Genomic DNA, 26312 nt, shown 5'->3' with positions numbered 1-26312 from the left:
ATTTTTTGATGACCTTAATAACCTTACAGAGCCCTAGACTTTGCACTGCAGATCACAATGGATCTGTGGAGCCCTTGTTGGGAATTACTGATTCATAGTCAATAATATCCAATAACATAATTTTTATATACTTTTTACAGAGTGTTTTTTAACTCTTTAATCTATATCACCCCAATTACAGAATTTCTAGATTTTTAGCTCAGAAATTAAACTATATTTTTTTCATACAAATGTTTTTTACAAGTTACAATTTTTCGTCTTAAAATGCATGATTTCATTGCAACATTAAACATGAATTAATTTTTGCATCTACTAGCAATGGGTTACTCGGCGTTGCTCGAACGAGCGTTAGGATATCCTTACAGGCATTATAATATAGTGTTCGTATATTATATGAAATGTATTAAGAATATTAAAAAAAAAAATGCGTTATAAACTTTAAATAATATCCAACGTATATGCATGAAAAAAATTGTGTAGATGAGAAGTCCATCTTTTTTTTTTTTTTTTTTTTTTTAAATTGTCAAATCGAAATTCTTGATGAAAATTGCAAAAAAACTTTTTTGCACTAATTTTGATAAAGGTAGTTGTAGAACTTCTTGGGATTGTAAAGAGAAACACAAGCCTACCAAGATGTTTTTTGTACATGCAAGACAAAAAAAGTTATAGAGAAAAATGTCGTACAAAAAATAACCCTCGATAACACGGTTGGGTCCTTTTTGATGGCGTCCTTGGGAGTATCCGAATTAATTATGGGCTTTTTTCAGGAGCCCTCTTTCCTTTCTGTGGTCTAGCCTCTTTTCAGCATTATAGATAGTCTTATGAGCCATTCCCGTCAGCCTGGCTACCTCTGTGGGAGTGTGACCGCACAAATAAGAGTTGAATCCCTAAGCCTTGAATATCGCTGTTATGACATTTCTCGTCCGATTAAAAAAAAGGTGATTGAGATACATGACTACCTATAAAATTATAGACAGTTCTAATTTCTTCATACAGAACCTCTCAAATCAATGTAATACAAGTCTGTAAATTTCTACCCCGTATGTAATGTTTTGGCGGTCCTAATTTCTTCAGTCTAGTCTAGCCAGTCCTTAAATACAACTGAATATGATATTTTATATTCATAAAGCAAAGTTTGCATGTCTGTTTAATTGTCTTGGAGATAACTCATTTTTACCAATAATTGCGTCATATTAAAAAAGAAAAATAATGAATGTAACATATTTAGTGTTGTAAATGCTTAACATTTTTTGGTGTGCAACTTTTTTTTTCAAACTGTTACTATCATTCTTTTATTCCTGAGGAGTGAACATCTAAGAATTACGCGTGAGTTTGCCCATGAAAAATGAAGAGTAACATAGATGATTTGTTGGTGTTATCTTCTATATTATTAAAGCAAAGTTTGTTTGTCCGTCAACACATAATTACATGGGTCAATACCGAGTACTTCTTCTAGTCATTTGATATGAAAGTAATATCGAAATGACGTAACGAGGGATTGAGTTTTCCTTCCTATTTAGGACTACAAAGTGGGACGGGGCTGAACTAGACTGCAGTTCGATTTATGGACTGACACAAAATATATGTACATACGACCCCATATAATAAATGGAGCATAATATTACATATAGTTTTCATTGACTAGAATGGAAAAAATAAACAACGGGCATGGATGGCAATAAAAGTCGTCTCTTTTTCCTTCTCTAATGTAACGACTCGATTCAAAGTGGACCCTAGTCGGAACTCATAAGTTAAGAATCCCTGTTCCAAATAAAAACTAAATTTGCCCATAAAATAGAGATATATAATAATAATGGGAAATAAATAATATATTATCTTCGTAATTGCACCAATAAATTAAATATCTTCCAATCTCTCAAACTCTGATATTTATATATTGAAATAACATAAAAAAGAATGCATATTATATATAATATATAATAATTCTATATGAAATATATAATACTTATATATAACATATAAATCCCAGTCAAAATGATGGAGATTGTGTTATCTAATGGAACATTTGTGTTTCACATACATAAAAATTTTCATAAAGAATTTCATTCTTTTTACAGCTTATTTTTCATTTTTGACAACCACCTCAGAAGTTTTCAAGCTATTTCCATTCGACGCATTGCTTTCTTCTTCTTTGGTTCCTGATTCTTCCTTCTGAGAAATATTTATTAGAGGGCCCACTTTGTAATAAATGTCTTTTAGAGTGGAAACGTATGAAGTAGAATTTGATTGACATTTTTTAAGTTCTTCTTCGGCAGTTCTTGTTTTCCTTTTCAAATCTTTGACTTCGGTCTATAAATATAATTAGAAAATAACATTTTTTCTCCTTACAAATTAATTGCTTACGTTAAGTCGCTCTTTAATAGAGTTGAACTTTTCAGATGCGTGCTTAAGTTCATCATATGACTTAGTAACATTATTTAAAGAACTTTCTGTTTCTAAACGTGATTTTTCACTCCGAGATAACTGACTCAAAAGTTTACCTATGTCAACCACTTTTCCTAAATAACAATAATAATGAACAAATATATAAAATTATTGGATTGGGGATTTGAAAAGCTGTATACCTTTATATACACACACTCCCTCTTCTTGGCTTTCAATGGTGTCATCCAATAATCTACTTGGAATAAAAGCCCTAAATCCCAAAGCTAAATTTTTTTCTTTGTCTTCATCGCTTTCAGAAAACACTTCACCCTCTAATTTATCAAGCAATCCCCTATAATAAATCTGATCTTTCGAAGTTGACACTTTGGAAATTAACTTTTTGATTTGTGAACGAGAAATATTTATATTCAATATATAAAAAATATCCTCCACGTCTTTGATGTCTAAATATCCACAATGGCCCAGGTCAAAATAGCTAAAAGCGGCTAGAGATTCTTTATCCAAATTTTTCTTCTTCGGTGTCTCTTCCCCCGTACTTTCCTTAGATTCTGAGGCAGAGGCATCAGGTGATGACTGATCTTTTGCTTCTGTTTTAGATCCTTGTTTTTTATTGGCAGCACGCATTATAACTTTGTAAATTTTAAAAGCGGCATCCCTCATGAGCATCTCATTAAATAGTTCGGCAAAAAGGGATACTTCAAAAGTACCTTCCTTATTATCTTCAGTTCTATAATCCAGAAGTACTGAAAGACTCATAACAGTACAGTCGAATTTACCACTTTTAGCCTTAGGATGTGGATGAACAGGAATACAACGATTATCTGAAAAATAGAGATGTAATCGTTTGGAGCAATAAAATCATTCACTAAGAACCACTTACTTAGTAATTTATAGGCATTAGTTAAAACACTCTTTTGTTTTTCGTCCAACTTGATGGGTTCTCTCTTTTTTATCACAGGTGGTTGTGAAACAGATGGTTGTTCTACTTCCATAACTTCTGGTTCGTCTTTACCTGGAGTATCTTCTTTTTCACTAAGTTCTTCGGGTTTTTCAAGTATTTCAGAATGAGAAACTTTCTCAGTGCTATCATTATCGTCTTTTTCTTGTTCCTGTTTAAGTTCTTTCGTCAATCTACCAACCAATTGAGATTTCAAACCTTTAGTACTCAGGCCCCGGGCATTCAATTCAGACCGCAAATCATTGACCTTTTGTTAAAAAGATAATAATAACAATTTATCATTAAATGTAAACTTATTATAACAACCTTCATAGTTTTGGGGTCCAAGTCTTTCCACGACGAAGGTTCCTCAGTAGAAATGGTCGGAATTTGTTCTTCATCTTCAGCAGTCTTTTCTTCAGAATTATTAGTATTAGAAACATTATCCACGGATTTATCTGTTCGTTCTTCATGTTCAACCTTACTTATCTCGGGTTCCTAAAAAAAAATATCAATGAGATGCCTGCTAAGGTTAATACAACAGGGCTATTTTATACTAACCTCTTCAGCTTCATGCACAGAGTCATTATTAGTTGATAATTTTTCTACAGTCTTTATTTCACCCTTAGATTCCATCTGCTTGTCTTCATTATCCGGATGCACTTCCAATTTTTTCTTAAACTCGGGGTTTATTTTGGCCTTTAATGTGTCTGCGTACAATGCCTGTAATTCTTCATATTCAATCCTAGTTGGCATAACAGAGCTAACATCCGGTAAAAACATAACAGTAGTTTCCGTCCTTGCAGGTCTTGAACTTGACTCCAGACGTCTGTTAAATCAGTTTGATAAGCATAAACATTATTAAATTTCTCTAAGAATACCTATAATGGATTTCAAGAAATCTATGCCAGTGAGTACACTGACTAAGATCAATTCCAGTAAGAGATCTACATGCCCGAATGGCAGTTTTGATTAACACAGAAGGATCTTTTTCCGGATTAGGACCATCTAAAGATGGACTCCAAGGACCTCCAATGGCCATAGTCTCATTTTTACCTCTAAGGCCAACTAGAAATTGTATAGCTCGAGTAGGATGAATCAACGTCTCTCTAGAACCTAAAAAAAAAAATCAATAATTATTTAAATTATTTTTGGAAAAAAAATGCCAAAGAAAAATCCCAGAAAATGAAATATAAGTACCATTATCAGCAAGTAGACAAGTTTTTTCGTAAAATTCTTCAGGAGCAAGTGACGCCATCAACATAACTTTAACATTATAAGTATGGTCCGCATCGGGAGGATCATATACAGCATCTGAGACGACTGGTGGTTCGACCACATCCTTATTAAATACATGAAATACCGCAGGAGAATGAATATTCAAAGGCTGGTCCATTGGGAAAGAGTTCATCCATGAATGATCACTTGCAAAGAAATCCGAAGGAACATACCTTCAATAATCAAGTAATTAATCATTAGAATTAATGTTTTGAACTCTATAAGGAATACTTACATATTTCCATATCTCTTTTTAAGCTCAATGATACTACTTTGTGGAAAATGCAATGATATTTTGGGAACAAAGACATTGTAACGAGGAGCTGTTCGAACTCTTCGACGTGGAGGACTCCTAGTCCTTGAACGAGATCTTGTTCTTCTAGGACTTCTAGACCTTTTACGTGAAGACGATGGTACTGGACTACGACCTCTGTCTTTATCTCGATTTCTATCAATGTCTCGATCCCTAAAAATAATGAGAATATAAGTATAAATTTTTGATGCCCGATAGCTATTATATATATTTTTTTAATTTATTTCGCACATGAATCGGCTTCGCTCCTCGTTACGACCACGTCGATCTCGGGAATGGTCATTGCATGTCTTTTCTATAGACCCGCTTATGTTAAGATTACGAGAATTATTTCCCCGAATTGGAGAATTATTAACCCGATTATGCATCATTCTCTGATCACCCAACAAAGTGGATGAATTATTATGACTATTGCTTCTCCCACTTCTATCGATATAATCGGAGTTTCTTTTATTTTGTTGGTTCATTTGTTGAAGACTGGGGTTTCCCTTAAGTTGCGATTGAGATACTTGATTAATGCTACCAATTGCAGCAGAGGTAAAGGCAATGGTATTGGGCGTTGCAGTAGGATTCACACCTCCTCCGTTGGATCCCCCAGATGAACGCTGATTATTTGGCATCACTTGAATGCGTGAAGCGTTCCATTTAAACGGCATATTAGCATTGTAATTTGCTTCAACCAAAACACGATCCTACAGAATTGGGGGAATACGAATATCATTTTTATAAGGACAAACATGCCGATATAAATACATCATCTTTAACGTGCTATCAAATTGAAATCAAAATAAAAAATAGAAATACACTTGGCTGCATTTATTAAAGGGGGGGAAGGACATGACATAAAAAACGAAGGTGGATGAGAACCTAACATACATTGACTCTAGGAAGAGTCCCTTTTACCACCGTAGTCTGAAAGAAAACATCTTCATCGATGAAACCAAAGTTATCATGAAGTTTGGTAATAGTTCCCGTGAAAACACGTTGAGTCGGTTGTCCAGGACCCTAATGAAAAAACAAAAAGAATCGAAGAGAATTCGGAATGCGATCCCGAGGAGAAAAAAAAAACAAATTGATGTAAAAACAAAAGGGGAAAAAAGGAACTCATTGAGTGAATCAAAGAAAGAAGCAAGTAGATGCTACTCACAGGAGGAGGAGGATGCTGATTTGCCTGCCCATGCTGCTGCTGCTGCTGCTGTTGCTGGTGTTGTTGCTGGAGGGAGGCCACTGCTGCAGCCGCGGCTTGCTGCTGAATCATTTGCTGGTTCCCAAAGGCGGGTCCAAGAGCTCGAGGGTAAGTGGCCTGCAAGGGGAAAAAGGACTGTGAATTGACATCCAGGACTGTGACTGCACCACTTACAGATACTTGGCTGTGCATTCCCAAAGAGGCACTCGGTGCGGCGCCAGAGCCTGGAGTGGGGCCGCCTCCACTCACTGCTGCACCCATGGCCGCTAAGCCAGGCGGCAGCTGCTGGTAAACACCTTGATTCGAAAAGGCAACCAAAGGCTGCATGTCCAATGGACGGCCCCAGGGACCATTCTGCTTATTACCCCCACCGCTGAACTGAGCCATCAATGACAGTACTTGGATATCCAACTTCTCCTTCACTTCACTTCCTGGATCAGAACCTCCTCAGATCGCTCCCAAACAACAAGACTGCTTCTTTTCCTTCTTCCTTTCTCGGCACTCCGGCGTATGGGGCGAAAATACAACTCCTACACTCCAACACTCACATGCGCATTCCAACACCAATCCAATACAATCTTTCTAAACCTTAACTCCGTTTTCGATTGACTAATACTCTTCATCCACTAGTCACTGCTACACATCAGTTAATGTTACTACAACAGGAGAAAGACAGGCAACAGCAGTCACCAGTCAGCAGCAGCAGCACGTAATTTAAGAACAACCTCCGTACAGCAGAAGGCGGAGCATAACGAGAAAATTCTTCTCACTTTTCACTACTCATAGCCATAGGCGTCATAGCTATCCACTCTGTCTCTTTCTTTTTATCTCTTTCTTTCTTTCTCCCCTTTTTAATTCCCCCCCCCTTCCTTCTTCGATCTTTTTCTTCTTTTATTTGTTTCTTTCTTTCCTTCCTACTATTTTCCTTTCTTTCCCGTACCGTACATCCATAATATCATAGTCATAAATATATTGTCTATGCGTACATCACAACTCCTTCATTCCATTTGTTTCTTCCTTATAATAAATATAATATTAACAGACATATATGATGTGTACAAGTTGTGATAGATATCTGTACAAGTTACAACTTGTTTAAGTAAATTTTCAAGTTACAATTTCTTTGTCTTAAAATACATTATTTAGAGTTATTAGTAATTTCACTGATGGGTTCCAACTTGTAATTTACTTGTACAAGTTACAACTTGTACACAATACATATATATATTGTCAATAATAATTGAATATATGTACCAAGGTTAATTTGATATGATATGTACACGATTTGGAACGCGCTCTTTTTGTGCTTGACGGGAGTGCAAACTAATTTTATAATATTTATAAAGTAAATGCCGTAAATTAAAACTTGAACTGCTCATTTCCATGGCGCGCGCTTGGAGGGGGAGGCTATCATTGTGTAGAAAGTTTAATCATTATACAATTATATTTTTAACCTAATCCAATTTTATATTGACAAATATTTCATTGAAATAATATGATTACCTAAGTCAGAGCAAATCAAATTCCTATCTAACCAGTATGGTTTCAAAAATCGTCATAACCAAGGTAACTAGAAATTGGTCAGACCATAATAATCATTAATCACCTACTCAAAACTTTTTTTTATCCCAAATTCTTCAAAATGTTGTTATTATTTGTTTTGTTTTTGAATCCAACTTCATGCTAATAAAAAGGAAAAGTCTTTCAAAAAACTATTCAAATGCTAATTGCTTTTCATTATAGAAATTAGATTGAATTAAAAATAAATATCATATGCCTTTGAAATGATAATTGTTTAATAAATAAGCTTCATATTAAGTTGTGTACAAGTTGCAACTAAAAAATGATATAACTAATTTTAAATGAAGGATTTACAGTACTTGGTGTAAGGATCATGTAATAATGGAACATTTCATGGATTATTGATATATGTACTAATTGTACTGGGGGAGGGGGGAATTTTTGGGAAAAAAAATTTAAATATGCAATTTAATATTTAAAAAAATTCAAAATTTACAACTATTTACAAAAGTTAAATTTTTTAGAAAAAAATTTAAAAAATTCCTAGCTGTTCTCAAAAAAATTTCAAAAATCCATAGCTGTTTATAAAAATTTATATTTTGGATATAATTTTGAAATTTTTTTTTTTTAAATATCAAATATTAATTTTTTGGAGAAAAATTTTAAAAATACTTTGAAATTCACCGAAAATAAAAAAAAATCAATTTCATTCCAAATATTAAATTTTCTTGTAAAAAGCAAAATTTCTTAATATGGGGGAGGGCGTATTATTATTATTATTTTTTTTTCATAACTTAGAGAAGTAATAAATAGTTAAATACCAGTAATAAATAATATTATATATGAATTGGAATCGCAAATTAAACATGATTTTCCCGATGCCGATTCCGATGAATCGGCCCATCACTAATAATAACTATGTAATTTTAATTGATCAAGAATAATTGATAGAATCAACGTATAGTTGGTTATTAGAATGACAATAAATTAATTAAATAATGATTTTAAGACGAAGAAGTTGTAACTTGTACAATTTGCTAATACATGTTGCAACTTGTACAACCATCACAACTTGTACACAGCATAGATCAAAAAAATTAATTTTTTTTTTAATAAGTAGGATATGAGGTGTTAATGTTTCAGTATACTTTATTTACTATTAGTATTTAAGAAAAAATTCTTTTGCACTTGAGTAATGCATGTAAATGCATGCCATAGAATAAAAATATGGCTCCATATTCATTTTGGTGTACCCCTATAACCTTTGGTGTACTTTATTCTACTTACACAAATATTCATTTTTAATGTTCCCTTTCTTTCTTTTTGTTAAAGAGACAATTTTCTGGTATCCTCTGCTAAAATAATAGGTTTACTAAGGTTTCCGAAAATTACTAATAATTATTTTCACCAATTTACATTGATAATTCTACCATGTTGTTTGTGTTTACTTCAGTCAATCGAGTGTTTGAAGTTAAGTCCTTCATATTCATTGGACTTGAGTCGATAAATAATTAGAAAAGTAAAAAAATATTGGAAAATATGACTAACCAGCCCCGTATGCTCACAGTTTGAAAATAAAAAAATAAAAAATACACACTATCACTAATTAGTAAATATTTTGATTCCAAAAGGGAATTACGTTTGTATCAATTAATTCTAACTATTATTGAATATAATGCTATTACTTTATTTAGTAACAATTAATGTAACGGTATTACTTTGTAAAAAGAGGAATCAGTAATATAACTACCACCTTAATGATATATTACTTTTAGATTGAAATAAACAAAAATATTTTGAATTAATGTCCAATTGAAATATTTATATGGGCATACATAACATTATAATTTATATTAATCACATTAGCTAAAAGTGTAAAAAAGAAACGAGCTCAGAATATATGATGATAGTCCTACATGATTCATGTAATACTTACTGAAAAGGGGCAAAAAATGTTTGCTAACGAATAAATATTTTAATATCATTCAAATCAAAATTTCTTTTCGTGTACTTATTTATTCATTTATATTTGGATTAGGTAGAGTTGATAGGATTTTGAAGCAAAAAACGTGGGACTTATAAGATTAATATTTGGGGAGGTTGAGTTATTAATAACAATAAATTGATTTGACAAATATGGGGATTTTTTAGTTTAAAAATTAATTTCGAGTCAATAATTTACCTTTGCATTACACCTTATACATATATATAATAAAATAATCATTAATCATATTATGAAAACCTAAACATATACAAGTGTTGTGGAACTTTTTTAAATATTTATAAAATGCTATAAATAAAAAATAAAAATCATCAAAAATTGTCTTTTTCTAAAGAAAAAATTATAGTAATTAGGTCATCAAAGAAAACTGTCCTTTAAAAAAATCATAATCCTAGTCCCAAGTTGTAATGCATTATTTATTAATATTAAAAAAAAAAAAAAAGAATTTGTCTTCAAGAAAAGTATCATTTCATACTCATATGTCCCAATAATTGTTTAAATAGTAATCAATCCCTGAAATGATTGTATCAAATTGAAAATGGGCAAAAAATAAATAACATATTTATTATAAACGTGTTACTCTACACCTAGTCACAAAATGCTCCCTTGTCCCTGTCATGATTAATTGTAGTTTTGATTACGCATTTGTAGAGTATCGGCTATGAACAAATCATGCGGTTTATAAATGTTGGTCTAACACAGTAAATATATATATTAGATCCTACTTAAGCCGGATCTCAAGGGCCCCACAAAATTTGCCTACTGTAAAAGAAATTCGCCTAATCGAATTATTTATTTACTCTATTACAAATAATTCGGAACTTTTATTAATGTCTACTATAAACGAATATTTGTGTTAAGCCAGGGAGCACTATATATATATTGCTTCTTGGTTAAATTTGTCCAATTTAAGCCTGTCCTATTGTAAAAAAAAAAAAAGTTGCTCTGGACGAGTTATTCTATGTTGATTTTTTCTTGATTTTTTATTACACAAGTGGAATGGGTTCAACATTTTTATCATAATATTTAGAAGTATACAATGTATTTTGGACTTAAGCCATATAATAAGCCCATTTCGATAGTATTACATTTGTGACAACTATGAGGGTTACAATTTGATCTGGTCGCCCCTAATTTATTACTGATATTAATTACCAATGAAAGGATAACCAAATACATTTCCCCCCTGAAATAATCTTGTAATCAAAATGGCATTAATTAGCTCAATTTTTACTATATTTATAGTTTTGTTTCTACACATTTATTCGGTATAGTGATTGATTTTATTTCATAAGTATATTATGTAGTGTACAAGTTACAATTTCTACGTCTCATTATGCTTTATTTAACTACGTCATCTGTCATATTAATTACCAACTATTGACGGATGTTATCATTTCATTTTGATTGATTAAAATTACGCATTTATTATGCAATGACGAATAATATATTTCTGGACATTTGATCTTTAACTTGTAATGTGTCACAGAATACTTATCTGAGTAATTTTCAAATGATCAAATATTACTTCATTAATATATCGATTATGAACAGAATATTTAATTATTGCATTATCCGGTTAAATGATAAAACAACATGACGGGCACTGTAGTCACGCTGACTCCGGTGAACTATTAACCTGATTTATTTTGGACAATTAGTATTTAAGACAAATTTTTACGGTTAAGTATATTTATTTATAAATCAAAAATTTTATCTATGAATTCAAATATATTTATATATGAAATGTCAAATTTCATTAATTGATTTTTTTAAAATTAAATGTCAAAATACATATTTTTTGGCAACACCCCTGACACGGTCGGAAAGCACGCCATTGTCCTGCGACACCCAATTCGAGAAACGCTGATCTAGATACTCTAAATTCTACCTGTCTCAGTCTTCCCTACTCGGTGAATGCAATGCAATTAATGAAATTCTTAATGCAATTAGAGGATACATATTATTTAGATCCCTAAACCTCCCTTTCTATGTGAGAGAGGAAGGCCGGAAATTATATAATAGAGCTCATATCAAGGACTTCATTTTCTCTCAATACTCTTATTATTTAATATTCAGCTCAATGTTGATCCAGCTGATCAGAAGATGCATGATGGGAATTGTTCGATATAATACCTCCGAAAGTACCATGCAGTTGCGCTGGAACTATAAGGGCCATTGCCCCATTTGGTGGAATTTTTATAGTTATCGCAATAAAAAAAATATTCTTGTCTATTACAACTTGTTGTTAAATTTGGTACAAAATTCTACAAAAAGCCCTCTATGGCCCAATAGCCCAGCACCCCCCAACAAATGCGAACGCCGCGGATGACGTCACCATTATATTATTTGGTCCACCACTTCAAAATAAAATCCAGCTTATGTAGTTCCATTTTGGTATTTCCTACTTAATACACTTGGTAAGCTTACGAACACTAACAGCTAATGAATGGGAGAATATATACGATAATTATAATAAGAAAAAGAGTTAATAAGAAACTATACTACGTAGCTTTTGTTTTCTTTATTTAATTGACTATGCTACATAATGAATAAAATAAAAACCTAGACTAAGTGCTAATTGTCAATTGAGGTGATGACCGAGTAGAGAGATATTTCATATTAGTTGATTTAGCTGATAATATGATATTGATATGTTTGTAGTATTTAGTTAAGAAGTAACGCAACCTCGCTGAGTGAGTGAAGCAACTCTGACGCAAATACCGGTCTTTGTTTCTCCTTCATAGTGTATCCAATTCATGGCGCCGAAACCTTTGAGTTAAAGCAATTCAGACTTGTTGTGAAACACTCTTGAGGAATTTTCTGGTGGCCGGAATTATTCTAGTTTCATCGTAACACCCGCGTCACGTCAATTAGGAAGTAAAGGATCAATTTGACTTCAAATGGCGAAAATCCACGTTTGTAACGTCCTTGTATTGGATAATCCCGCGGATTTCCTCTCCAAGCTTGAATTCGAAATCACATTTGAATGCCTGGAAGATCTACAAGAGGATTTGGAGTGGAAAATCATTTATGTTGGCTCAGCGGAATCTGAAGAATATGATCAAGTTCTGGACACGGTCTACGTGGGTCCGGTCCCGGAAGGACGCCATAAATTTGTATTTACTGCGGATCCTCCGAATCCAGACCAAATCCCAATTTCTGACGTGGTGGGAGTGACCGTGATCCTCATAACTTGTTCCTATAGATCACAAGAGTTTATCCGAGTGGGCTACTACGTGAACAACTCCTATGCAGATGTTCCTGAACTGCAGGAAGAGCCTCCAACGCAGCCTCAGTTCGAAAAGTTGAAGAGGAATATCCTAGCTACGAATCCGCGTGTTACCAAGTTTAAAATTAATTGGGATAGTGAAACGAATGGAACGTCCTCCACGAGTGGAGATCAAGCTAACAATGAAAATCAGGCTCCACCTCTGAACCAGCTACCTGTCAAGGACCCCAACCTTGACTCTCCATTAAAAAGTGGATTAATCAACGATAACAGTAGCTCCTTTAACCAACCCGTGTCTATGAGTTCAATGGACTGTGATTAAGATTTTGATTTATTCTCAAAGATCCTTACTATGTTATATAGGGAAATAATTTATGTGTATCGTACCTCTGATATTTTGAATTAGTTGTGTATATTCTCTATATAAACTCCGGAATTACGACGGCTACTTCCTTCTATATCATTTTTTCTCTCATGTATTTTAACATATATGTAAGCTGTATGTCTCTTTAAGTACAAATGTCGATGTATTATTAAATTGTACAAAAATCTTCAATATTGTGTTTGAAGTCTGGAAGTAGCCTAATTAGTTTTATTAACGATAATCTATATTCCAGGTCATAATGGATCTACGTCTTTTATTTTAAACTGAACCTTGTAAAAATAAATTGTTTAACTATTCGAAGCGAGTTTTGTCATTTCCAGACTAAAGTAAAGATATTTATTCTCTAGGAAATATCCGTGATCCAATTCAAACATGGAGGAAAATGACAAGCCAGTTGAGCCATTGGAATCCGATTGTTGTGGTCAAGGTTGCTCCATGTGTGTGTTTGATATTTACGAAGCTGAGATGAAAAATTATCAGAAAAGTCTCAGCACCAATACTCTTGAATCTACTTCCTTTGCAATATCTTCTGATCATTATAAAGAATTCAAAGTTACTAATATCCAGGAAACGGAGGTGGGGAATGTTCACATTTTTCGCTTTGATGCAAACCATGTTTTTATGCCTGGAGAACATGTAATAGCGAAAAGAAAACTACAAAAAGGATCCATCACTCGACAATATAGTGTTCTCTATTCGTGCGCTAAATACTTTGAAATCTTAGTCAAAATTTATGAAAATGGTAGATTTACCTCAAGTCTTATGAAAGATTGGGTTTTAGGGTCATCAGTATCCTTAAGAGGTCCTTTTGGGGGATTTGATATTAAAAGTCCTATGAATGATATGATCATTTTTGCCTCTGGAACCGGTCTAGTCCCACTATTTTCCATTTTAAAATCTATTTTGGGTAACCATGCATTAGATGACACAAGTGTAATTTGTTCGATATCATTCAAAAATTGGAATAATATATTTAATGTTGAAGAAATTAAAAGCTTAGCAGATTATTGCAACTTTACTTTGAGAGTCTATCTTAGTGATGAATCATGTGCTAATGAAAAGGTTAAAAGACAGCTATCACGTGTTGCGGACAAAGTGAATTATTTTCGCATAAATGAGAAAGAGGTCCATGAAATTTTGAAGCCTTTTAGTAATTTAATTAAGTTAAACTTTATTGTTTGTGGATCTAAGACGTACGAAAAGGATATTGAAAGTTATATACTAAGCTATAGAAGCTCAAATAACAATATTGTGAAGTTATAATCTGCTCAAGTTTATCAAATGGAATAAAATTTTTATGTAATACATACACCTAATTTTATTGATTCTAAGTCGCTCTAGAGTGTAAGCCGTACAAGCTAAAAATTGTAGGTCATACAGAGGGAAAAACATAACTATAATATATATAAGTAACATTTTCAGTCTTGTCTAGACTTTAATTTAGAGCTCAGGACCCGCCTCATAAAGTTTTGTCTCGCTTTATGTTATTTAATGTTTACTTGAGTTGGATTCGAGTTAAAATTCTCGAGTTCGAGTAAGGTGATGATACCCATATTTTATTTCGAGTTTCTAAAATCATGTTTGAGTTTGCTATCAAGAAATAACATAAATAAGAGAAGTGAGGTTGCTTGTTAATGGTATATATATATTTCTTTTAATATCACCGGCTCACACACAAACGAAGTTATTTCAGAAAGTTAATACGTCAGTTTTGAAAAAGATTGAAATCTACACTTTAATACTATATTAGTTTAGGTTACCATTAACGGCAATGACTAATGAACATATCTGATACATCCTAATTAATCCTGTTTATGTTCTTAGAAACTATTTCTCCAGCAGATGAGAAGACTCTCTCACTACTATTAGGAACTGAAGTTGCGGGTATTGATAACTACCTAATGGTTAACTTAAATAAGTTAGGAAATGCTAATTATCCTTGCGTGATACACCACTTTAGAGGGTGATTTGATAGATCGATAAAGGACAATTCTTAATTGATTCTTTAATAAAACATAACGTTTATAACATAAAAATATTCAGTGGCTCTTGGCTTCAGTTAAAATTGCCAGTTATAAATTGTAAGTGTGGTGGGCCTTAGAACTAGTTATATCTTGTATAATTGTTATAATCTGTAGTTTATGGCGCCATTTCTATCCTTTATTATGAATAATTACATAAAAAATGTTTGTAAATTTGGCGCCATCAGTATCCCTTATTTTGAATAGTTATTTATATATATGTCCTTCGCAGAAATAATTAAATATTCCTGGATATAAATAATATATCACTAGATACTTAATTACTCCAAGGTTAATAGTGTATTTCTATTAACCTTAGATTACTCGAGACTCATAAATATTTCGAGTTTTCACTGTTCGAGTTCAAACTATGTCGAGTTTTTCAAAAGATAATTTGGACAAGTTCGATTAATTTACAAAAAGAAGATAAAATGTCTTTACTTATGTGGAGTATTTTACGAGTTCGAGTAATACTCGAAAAAAATGAAAATTCTATTATAACGCTATTTCTTGGTTCCTTCGTATTACTCCTTGTGATTTTAGGAAAAAATGGCAAAATTCTTTTAAACACATATATATTAACTATCGTCTATCACCAACATAATATATATTACGATAAAAGAAAAATAAACAAACACGACAGCGGTTTCAATGGAAGAAGTACTAAGCACTTAATTCTCCTTTATCACTAATAACATCATTAGACATTATGGATTATTCATATTCGATAACACTCTTGGAGGGACGTACAAACATTTGTATAATACTAGGTAAGAGCAGCGATTTCCACATTGGAGAGTGCGAGGAAAACTATAAACCTCAGTACAGTTAGATCAATCTGAAATTGCATTAAAATGATGTTCTTCGTTTCTTCATAAACCTTCTTTCTTACTCAAAGAGAACGACACAGGTTGCATTACGTAGTTACCTAAATGACTTAAATTCTCGAAGTTGTTTATCTAGGACTGTGAATTCATACTTCCAATGTATGAAGCCAAGTTATGAGAACCATAACAAATGACTTATAGGCTCTTTCAACTAATTTTTAGGTGTATTTTTCTTGATGATACTATACCATTAAATACCATAATTATTTATTACAAACGTAGTTAAATATTCAAATGTCATAGTATCATCAAGAAAAATACACCTATAAGATAATTACCATTAAATACCAGAATTATTTATTACAAACGTAGTTAAATATTCAAATGTCAATTATCTTATTTAATTTATGCGAAAGCCTGTCAAGTGCTGGTCACAATATACGATTGGAAGTCTAAAACAAGGGAAGAATTTGTTAAAATTTTTACCAATAAAAGTACAATTAATAAAGTTTATGCTCAAATGTATTTTGTTTATTAATTAATAAAGTTGTTTCATTGATCCTGTATCTTGTTTTGAACTCGATATATATGTATATATATATATTTTTTTGGGGTGCAAAATGATGAAAAAAAACATTCTTTTCTTTATACCTTTATTAGTTATTCTGAATAACTTATTCATTATTCATAGTGATAAGGAATATCATAGAAATTTATTCCATATTTTATTTAAAAAAAGCCCCATTCAAAAAATATGTATCTTTTAATATTTTTGTTCGATTTTTTATTTCTTGAGTGATACTATATTTTATGAGGCTGTAAAAGCAAACACACAAACAAAATTATCTTATCGTGTACGATTTTGATATCTTATAATGACCCTGTAATAAATAATCCTATATTTAAATTAATTCCAAGCTCTTCGTGAACGGATTCCTTCATAGTTTCAATTCTTGAATCTATTCAATTGTTATACACGGATTGATAAGATTCCCAACCCAAGCAAGGAGTCTACTCTACTCTTGTTAGGCCTAGGTTGGTTTGTTTTTCTTCTTCGGGTAAAGTTTCAATCTGCCATCATTCCCGTAGATATAGGAATTCGAGTGTCTCTTGTTTATGATAAAGTATCTCGGATCTATTCTTTTTTCTTAATTTTTTGAGAAGATGGAAGTATTTCTGTCTTTAATGAATGAAAATCGATCTAAGCATATAAAAAGCTCATCTAAATTAAAAATGTGTCGCTACATATATCCAATTGTTTGTGTGTATTATGTTTGATATATTTCAACATTAAAATAATGACTAATGTATCATTTTCATGCTGTGATAATCCCAAGTTTACATATCCATTCTATTACAAATTGATAGATGTAAATTTTATCATTATCTAAATCCTCTTAAGCAACTTTTTTGATTTATTCCCATGGATATATATTTGATCTAAATTAGTTGAAAATTAAACATTTTTTGAACATCCATAAGCTGCAAATAACGATCGAAATCACTAATTTGATGATACATATTTTATTCATAAATCGAACATTTTAAGAGCATTTGAAAAATTATAAGTGTATTTAAGATCATCAGAAATTGACTAATACCAAGGTAGTGGATAATACTTTCATCAATCCCCTGAAGAAATTACATCAAGCTGGGATAACCCATATTTGCTGTATTTAAGAGAAAATGTAGCTGAGAAGAGGTATATGAAATATCTGTCAAAAACATCAAATTACTCCGTTTCCATTGAATAAATATTAGAAATATTGGCATCACTGAAATTAAGAGAAAAAGTTGCATCAAATAAAGTTAATCATCCCCTTCAGATCTAAAAATTTTGGAATCCTACTTACAATCATATTGTATGTAGGTTACAAAACATCAAAAATAATTGAATCCAGGACTTTAAATAGGTTCCTGCGATATATATTGAGTGTAGAAAAATGATTTCTATTTGTTGGATAAACCAGGGAGTACTATAGAGATGGAGAATGTACTATTTTTTGTTTACTACCTTTGTAGATCCACGTTTTTTTCCTTTTTATTTAGTTATTAAAAGTATCCTGAGGTTTTCACTTGGGGTGATTCGATTATAATTGAAGGAGAGGGGTAAGATTTTAATTATTATGACAAGTTCTTTCTACATCAGACAATTGGTCAACTCCAAGCTACAAGGCCGGATCAACGGCGTCCAGGGTCCCTTATAGTGTAGGAGGAGAAGAATGCTGGAGGTTTTCAGCAATTCCTCTTTGGAGGTTGGGGGGATATTGGACCTATTCAGCACGTTTTGTAGTAAGTGCAGCATGGGGCTCTAGGGCTTCAGCCTCTTCAGTCATTATGATAAATCCGGCACTATCATGGTGTCCTTTTATTTACTACTACACTTACGATGTATAACACCCCCTAAATGTATTACATTTATTCATGATATATATTAGTTGGTTAGATTTAGTTACTCATTTGTGGGCCTCAGACAAAGCCAGTTGAAAACTCAAAAAAAGGCGAATGGATGACGTTTGACGCTTCTCCCTACTCTTGCTTCTTCTATTTAAATTTCATATATATGGTATTCTGATCAACCATGCAATCGAACAGGTCCAATCCGAATAAAAGTTGGTGCCTTATACAAAATATTAGCCAATAATATGTATATTCAATATTAAACTGTTACACAAAGCTGAATAAATTAATTGCCTTAGACATTTATTATACTCTGAGAAAATATAAATACCTCTAATAATTTAATAAATAATTAAGAAATGTAACATCCATAGCCAATGCAAAATATAAAATTGAACTATGTACAAAAAGAAAAATGTAGACAAGTCTTTCAAAATAAAAATATTACAACTGCACGAATGTATGTATAGTGGATACCGTTGATATGCAGTATGCACTTATTAACTTGTCGGAGCAGTGCAATCAAGTCGGGTTGTAGCCGAAAATATAGACAAGTGATTCAGGACTAATTTTATCTTATCACATGCCAAGCATAAACACCCCAATCTCCCTCCAGCCAAAAGTCTTGCATTAATGTCTCTTACAAAAAAAAAAAAAAAAATAATAAAAACAGATCCACTTCACTGGAGAGGTTAATACTATAGACAAACTAAGACCACTGTGGGTCTATCATGATGAACTCAAAGCAGGAATTTACAAACTTTTGAAAAATCAGCAAGGCAATTAAAAACCAATCAGAAAAAAAAAATCAACCGGAAAATAAAAAAAGGAAATCCGACTCTGCCTGACAATTAAAGACCAACCAAACCCTAGTTTTATGGGCGCAACTTGGTCAAACTATAATGTTGGAACAATTGAGGCCGGCCCAAAAGTCGGGTTAGGTTCGGGGTCACTTTTTTTCTCTCTTTGTACCTATTATGGCACCCCTGAATTAACGTCACACTTAGCATTTGCCTATATGGTTAATGCCACGGGTTCCCAGTAAATAAGATAACGCTGTTGAAAATAAATTGGAGGCTGCCTTGAATAAAAGTACTGCCTCTATTTTGAGGCTATTAAAAAAAACAATTTTTTTTAAAGAAATTGGACACCATTTTATAAAAATTGTGAGTATCATTTTAGAACCCCAGGGATGGCCTGTTTTGCTTTTAGTAAGCTACGCCCTTCAGGTTCATTTTTATGTATTACTAAACAAAAAGGGCTTCATATATTAATGAGTATTTTTTAGGTTCGACTTTTGAAACTAGATAAATATTAAATGAATAAAAAAAAATTCAAAAATGAACGATTGAACGGAAAATGAACGGGGAAAAAGAACGATTGAACGGAAAATGAACGGGGAAAAAGAACGAATGAACGGCGTACGAAAAGTTTTTACAAAATGAACGACTGAACAGAAAAAGGGTGAACGGGTACAAGCCTGCTTTAAGTACATTTTTGATCAGTTACCTTGTGTATGACCCTGATTGAGCTTCTTTAATAAACTTGATTGTTATTATTTATTGATATTCAGTTCATATTAAACATCTATAATTCTATAATGTTCTATAATTTGTTGATTATTTAAAATTGAGTACACCATCTTTTAAGACGTAATGATTTTACAAAAAAGCGTATAGACGATAAAATTATTTGTGCCAGTGATTAGAAAAACTTCGTAAGAAATATTCATTTCATTTTTTCACGTGCTAATTATCAATTCACATGCAGTTTATACAAAACCATTATATAGAAATTAATTGACGTACCTAGTTCTCTGGATTCAAGTTTGAATCCATGAGGTGTCTCATTTGAAAAAAATTATTGACTTTTTCCTCAGATTAAAGCCCCCCCCCTTTCAAACAAAAAAAAAAATGTTGAAGAGGTAATTAGTGCCTATTTACTTAAATGAAAGGTATCTGATGAAGATTGGAAACCCATTACCAAATATTATCTAGTGAGTACAACAAAATTTTATGTGGGCATAATAACAATATTATAAAAGATCTGGCCTTCAATAAATTAAATACGTAATATTTATTACAACTACAAATATACAGAACACTTGCACCAAAAAATGATAATATCAGTAAAATAAATCAATATTTTTTCTCACAGATTCATGAATGATTTACTAGGGACTAAAATTTAACAGAATTTGAATATTTTACTTTTTAACTTCAATAAATGCTACTTTGCAATTTATAGTTATGGCTCTTAAACGTTTTTAAGCCTGTACCCCCCATTCTGGATGATGACTGCCTTTGCAAACCCAGTAGGAACTCAAATGGATCATATATATATATATAAAATTTAGTTATAGTCTAGAGATCATATAAAAAAACAGTGAATTGGCGTTGGGTTATGAGCCCACTACATGCCCTGCTGGTATATTGCATAACCTGTGGGCAGAAAAAGTAAATAGAGTCTCGAATACGAGGTTCCTTTGCCAATTACAATGATTTCGAAGTGGTTTATAAACCTACTCCTACTAAACATATTGCACAACTTGTGTGCTGATGAAATACATACATACACATTACACACAGAGAGAATTAATTATGAATTAAGTTTTATAAGCTTTATGAAAAGTTTTGTGTTGTGAGACCATTGTGGCATGTTGAACCATGTTAAACCATCAGCATCAGTAATATAATTGATATTTTTTGTCTTCGTAATCTTAAATCATTCGTTTATTCAGAGTTTCGTCAGTGTCATCATATTATTTTTGTCAGACATTGACATTGTTTCGTAGTAGTTATCTTTTATTTCGTCTTTGTCTCGTCTTCGTCTCATCTTCGTCTTGTCTAGTCTTCGTCAGAATTGCGTCTTTGTCTCATCTTCGTCATGATTTTGGTCAGATTTTCGTCTTCGTCTCGTCTTTGTCATGAAAAAAAGCTTCGTTGACGAAATGATGTCGTCTCGTCAGGCTTGACGAAGTTAACACTGGTCCCAAGTATAGAAAGTGGAATCTGAATATATTCTAATTCAAGTATTAATAAATAAAATAACTATTAACTATAGTTTAGTTGTTTAAGTGATAAATTATGTGAAATAATAAGATGATTGTATAGGAGTCTTCCAAAAATGGTCTGCTTTGATAGCTCTGCAACTTGTGCTTCAGGGGAAAAGATGAGTATTTTGACCATATCAAGAATAATTTTAGAGAAGAACTTTGCTACTCAACAGACCATACAAGTAGTGTATGGTTTTACTGCCCAATATCGGATGATACCTACTGGGACATTAGTCTCAATGTTTTGGAGTAGTTCCATCCTAAAATTACTTTTTTTTCTTGATTATGGATATAATTATTATTGTCTTTGGGGGTCCCTAAAATAAAATTAAGGCATATAAAAAATATTAACCTGATTTTGTGTGTAAATTGATTACTTTCTTGAAATATCTCATATCACAGCAATTAGAAATCACTTGACTATAGAATGGTCGTGTAGGAAATATGCATTCTGGAGTAGGGTAAAAGTGCAATTTTCTACATACCCATTTATTTCTTATTCTTATTGCTAAATATTTTATTAAAATATGAATATAATTTAAGACAAGTGGATCACTGTAGTGTAAAGTCAAACACATTAATAGGGATACTTATAAATAATATGTTAGGTAGCATTTCTTTGGTGCTCTGAAGTGATTTATCTCAGATTATGTATTTTCAGTGCTATGCTGTTAGGACCAAGGAAGGGGTAATGAATATCGTTTCAAAATTCTTTATAATGCAATAAAATATTTGTGGTTCCTCTACTTCCGATCTATTTCTGAAGTCTGAACGAAGGATTATTCTATTTAAAGTTATGAGATATCAGCTCTGGACGTAACCAATCAGTTCCATAATTCCACTAAAAATAATTATTTGGTTCATTTTCCAATTTATATTACGAATGATTTAAAAAAATTATAATAAGTAGTTACTTTAGAGAATCATAAGCATGAGGCAAATCAACAAAGGACCCTATTTCCAAAATTCCTCAATTTTAAGAGAACCCTTAATCGTTGATTGGCTGATATAATTTTTTTAAAGTTTTTATTGATAGTAAAAATAGATCAAAAGGATAACTTTATTTAATTTTAATTACTTTATTTTTAAATTGATAATGGAGGTTCTTTCTTTAATTTAATACTGTCAATATTAAAATCAAGCAAAGTTTGTCCGTCTCCTTGCCTTTGAAGGACTCATTTTTGATGAACATGTGTAGCTAAAACTCAGAACTTTATATTTAAAAAAAAAAAGATAAGTACCTTTATGGTGCCTCAACATAAAAAGAATCTTGAACAAAAATAAAGAAAAAGGAAAAATCCCAATTTAATTATTTACCTCAAATATGCAAACAACCCAATATTTCAAATACATATTCGAAACAATTAAAGGTTTTGTATTCCAATTTGTGGGATGAACTAAGATACCTCATAATTTTTGCTATGGTTATACTTTATTTGATTTAAGATATATATTGGTCCCGATATGGTCTTTTAAATAAAATCCGTCAATTTTGATTATGACGATTAATTTTTGCTACTTTAAGTCCAATTTGCTACGTACCCAAAGGGTTAACAACAATAATTTTTGATAGAAATTGACAATAATTTGCCAAAAAATACAGATGTACTCTACACTCAATTTTGAGAATATTCATTCTAGCTCGCATTTAATTAGAAGGATCAAATATTATATATATTAAAAAAATGAATGTGACTTAAGCGCCAACCATGTGTTTTTAAAACAAAGTTCATGTACGCCTAATAAGTAACAAGTCGGAAAAATGCAGTACTCTCTAGTATATTTATATTTAAAAACTCTTACTTTAATGGATTTGTTGTCAAGTAGTCGTAGGAATATTCAGTTTTAGCCATCCCACAAGAAGTTTTTATTCATTAAAATAAAGTACTTCTTATTCATTATTTGTATTAAAATAGTCAAAGATTCATCATAGATATATAATATAATTATCTACATCCCAGTACTGTAATTTCAAATTATTCATCTCATTTTTTAGTTGCATTTTGTACAAAATCTTTAGTTGTACACGTTATTAATATATAAATATCAAAAAAATTATTTAGAGGACCAAACTAATTTGGTCATTTAAAGAGTTCGGTCTTGATCGATCTTCAAAAAAATAAGTGTTATGGAAATAAATGTTTTTTTTGTAGAAATTTAAGAGAAGTTTCTTTTTTGTCAGTACTACAATGAAATAAGATGATTATATGAAGGAACAATTCTAGCACCAAGGAATTAATAAGTTGATAAAATTATTATAGATATTTTAAGTGAAGTGCATTTAAGAACATATGAATCAGTTGACCAGATAATAGATACAAATGATACATTACACTATCCAACCGAGATTCTTAATTCTACGAAGCTACCTAAATGCTTCCAGATTAGTTGTCATTAAAAATATCATAATTTTGTTAAAAAATGTAGGTGTTTACAAACTTCGTAATGATACAAGATTGATTTTTAGAAAGATGATGTCTAATCTGTTAAAAGCAGCCATAATAATGGGCAACTTAGCCGAATACATTGTTTTATCCATACTTTCACCGTGTAAAACTGATTAATTCAAACTTTTATGAAACTTTAGTTTCCTGTGTTATGAGTTTTTTTATTCATCTAGAATAGTTGCATCATACAGATATTAATTCTCAATGCTCATAACAATACTCAAAACATCTAGAAAATTTATAACTAATAAGGATTCATTTATAAAAGCTCCAAATTAACTGGATTTGTTGCTATGTAGTCGTGGGAACAGTCAAATTATCGTCCCACAAAACTTTCTTCCTCTCTGTTTTTTTTTCGAAGTTAAAAATGAACGAATGAACGACGAAAGAAAACTTTTCAGAAAATGAACAAATGAACGAACGAACGGAAAAAAGGCGAACGAGTCCAAGCTTGTTTAGTATTATACAGTGACATGTATTGCAAGCTCATGTATAAGAGCACATTTGAAGTCAATTTTCCCAGGAAAATTTCTTTATAAGTAGCCTGTAAGAGGATCTTCTTGAATCCTCTACCTATCAAATTCCATGGGAAAACTTGCTAACGAAAGCGAAGATCAAAAAGATATATTGACAGACAATGGGAGGCAGTGGATCACTTAAGGAGACACCGAGCTCACAATTCACTTATCTAAGGAGATACGAAGAAATCGGGGCTTTAATAACATAAATTATAATTATAATAATATTTTGAACTGGATTGAAACTAATCAACCTGCAATAGCGATGCTGAAACAGTGCCTTCCTGATTTCATCTCAAAAGGTATACAATTGTATTCTTCAAAGATGGTACTGGCAAATTTTCGAATAACTTGAGCAAAAGTTATGCCTCTGGGCATATTGATTGCAATTTTATCTGCTCTAGAGACCATTCTCCTTGCTCGAACATCCCATCAGAAAAGGAGATGCCAAATCCGAACGTTGATGCATCAGCATTAATTTCTAAATATGGATTGAATTTCCAGAGATTTGGAGAGCAAGAGTATCTTAAATTTGAGCATCCTTTTAAGTAACTCAGACTCTAAGATTTATGTTTTATAAGGCATTATTTTTATTCCATTGAAAATGAATCATCGCATCCTCAAAAAGATCGTCTGCTTCCTTGAAGGACAGGTTGCAGAGCTTACAGACTAAAGCATTATCCAAAGACTCCGATACATTACTCTTATCATCTGACATAATTAATTATAAAATAAAATAATTAACTCAATATAACTTTATAAGGATTAAAATATCAATATGGGAGAGAGAGGATACACGTTACAAAAATTCCATTTTTTTAAACTGTCATAAGTTTAACAATTTAAAAGATAATTCAACGCTCGGGCAACGCGACATAAGTAATTACCTAAGACAAATAATTCCATATTATTTTTGATGTAGTGTAATAATTAATAGTCACTTATTGTTGTTTTCGAAACCAAAAGTAGGATACTTGATACACCAGGAGGAGACGTGATGCAGGGTAGGAGTAGAGATGATACTAGGTAGGATTAGACATGTTACAACAGGAGGAAACATGTTTAAAACTTCTATTTGTTATATTAAAGCACTTATTTTACTTTTTATTACAGTTTGTCACCATAAAGCAAATTCATATAATTACATATACCTAACATATAAAACATTTACAGAAATAGAGTATAGTTAATAATAAAATTTTAAAAAATATATTTTTTTACTATTTACTGTGATTGATAATTAAAGTATGCCATGAAATTACAAAAAAACAAAAACACAATTAAATATTTATATATATATATAATAAAAATGGGCTGTAATAAGTCTCCTCCATAGTGTTGGAATCAGAATAAATGATTTGAACTGAATATTGAAACTAACAATATATTACCAGCATGTTAATTAATTGAACAACATGCTGGACTATGACATTTAATAAAATAAAATTAAAATCTCATGTTTTACAATATAAGTATATCTCAAAAAACACTTAAATAAAATGTTTACTTTATGTGTCAAAAATTTCAATGCCGAAATTCTCTATAAGTGTAAGTATTAGGCAAACAGAGTTTTATATTGATTTGATAAACGAAGAAATACATTTAATTGTAGAAGAAAAGGGTGGTTACATAACTTTACATTTCAAAGTTATTCGCAGTGTAACATGTCTCCTTCGTAACAAGTATCATCACTCTCCCCTATAGATAAACATAAAACACGTGTTATCGTCTTCAGTATAATTAAATGAATGACTTCATAGGAAAAGCGAAATCTTGAAAAACAA

At 31.6% G+C, this 26312-nt stretch overlaps 2 protein-coding genes and 3 long non-coding RNA genes across 6 annotated transcripts; 2 read left to right on the top strand and 3 right to left on the bottom strand.

The window, feature by feature from the left end:
• Positions 1-1811: 1811 nt before the first annotated feature.
• On the bottom strand, positions 1812-6929 carry LOC121132620 (cell division cycle and apoptosis regulator protein 1). 2 transcript variants are annotated; one of them, XM_040728056.2, is made up of 13 exons: positions 6295-6919; positions 6082-6237; positions 5811-5939; positions 5166-5626; positions 4857-5087; positions 4544-4794; positions 4225-4459; positions 3905-4172; positions 3671-3841; positions 3287-3611; positions 2586-3227; positions 2365-2519; positions 1812-2310 (listed from the first exon to the last, which is right to left on the bottom strand). In XM_040728056.2, exons 1-13 carry the CDS (start codon positions 6505-6507, stop codon positions 2080-2082), a joined length of 3468 nt encoding a protein of 1155 aa, XP_040583990.1. In that variant the 5' UTR covers positions 6508-6919; the 3' UTR covers positions 1812-2079. The 2 variants fall into 2 exon arrangements, with proteins under 2 accessions (XP_040583990.1, XP_040583991.1); XM_040728057.2 differs by lacking the exon at positions 5811-5939 and having other exon boundaries at positions 6295-6929.
• Positions 6930-6984: 55 nt separating this feature from the next.
• On the bottom strand, positions 6985-7486 carry LOC139904789 (uncharacterized). The gene is made up of 2 exons (XR_011778993.1): positions 7375-7486; positions 6985-7137 (listed from the first exon to the last, which is right to left on the bottom strand). It is a non-coding gene; the product is annotated as an uncharacterized lncRNA (long non-coding RNA).
• A 4925-nt stretch (positions 7487-12411) lies between these two features.
• On the top strand, positions 12412-14569 carry LOC121113892 (uncharacterized). The gene is made up of 2 exons (XM_071894151.1): positions 12412-13195; positions 13625-14569. The coding sequence occupies exons 1-2, from the start codon at positions 12547-12549 to the stop codon at positions 14521-14523; spliced, it is 1548 nt and encodes a 515-aa protein (XP_071750252.1). The 5' UTR covers positions 12412-12546; the 3' UTR covers positions 14524-14569.
• Positions 14570-15762: 1193 nt separating this feature from the next.
• Positions 15763-16691, top strand: LOC121132623 (uncharacterized). Its single transcript, XR_005869388.2, has 2 exons — positions 15763-16191; positions 16245-16691. It is a non-coding gene; the product is annotated as an uncharacterized lncRNA (long non-coding RNA).
• A 936-nt stretch (positions 16692-17627) lies between these two features.
• LOC121132621 (uncharacterized) lies at positions 17628-26312 on the bottom strand. The gene is made up of 5 exons (XR_005869386.2): positions 26129-26312; positions 25416-25679; positions 24955-25239; positions 17962-18432; positions 17628-17883 (listed from the first exon to the last, which is right to left on the bottom strand). It is a non-coding gene; the product is annotated as an uncharacterized lncRNA (long non-coding RNA).

Source organism: Lepeophtheirus salmonis, chromosome 2, assembly GCF_016086655.4.
Source record: "Lepeophtheirus salmonis chromosome 2, UVic_Lsal_1.4, whole genome shotgun sequence".
NCBI lineage: Eukaryota > Metazoa > Arthropoda > Copepoda > Siphonostomatoida > Caligidae > Lepeophtheirus > Lepeophtheirus salmonis.
The sequence above is the reverse complement of the archived record's forward strand: the minus strand, read 5'-3'. Positions and strand labels throughout refer to the sequence as shown.

Excerpts from the sequence above, each read along its gene's own strand:
- LOC121132620 (XM_040728056.2), bottom strand. The coding sequence starts at position 6,507 with ATGGCTCAGTTCAGCGGTGGGGGTAATAAGCAGAATGGTCCCTGGGGC. Across the intron at positions 5,088-5,165 it reads GAGGAGCGAAGCCGATTCAT|GGATCGAGACATTGATAGAA; the intron begins GTGCGAAATAAA and ends CATTATTTTTAG. Across the intron at positions 4,173-4,224 it reads TTTCTTGAAATCCATTATAG|ACGTCTGGAGTCAAGTTCAA; the intron begins GTATTCTTAGAG and ends CTGATTTAACAG.
- LOC121113892 (XM_071894151.1), top strand. The coding sequence starts at position 12,547 with ATGGCGAAAATCCACGTTTGTAACGTCCTTGTATTGGATAATCCCGCG. Across the intron at positions 13,196-13,624 it reads GAGTTCAATGGACTGTGATT|ATTCAAACATGGAGGAAAAT; the intron begins AAGATTTTGATT and ends ATCCGTGATCCA.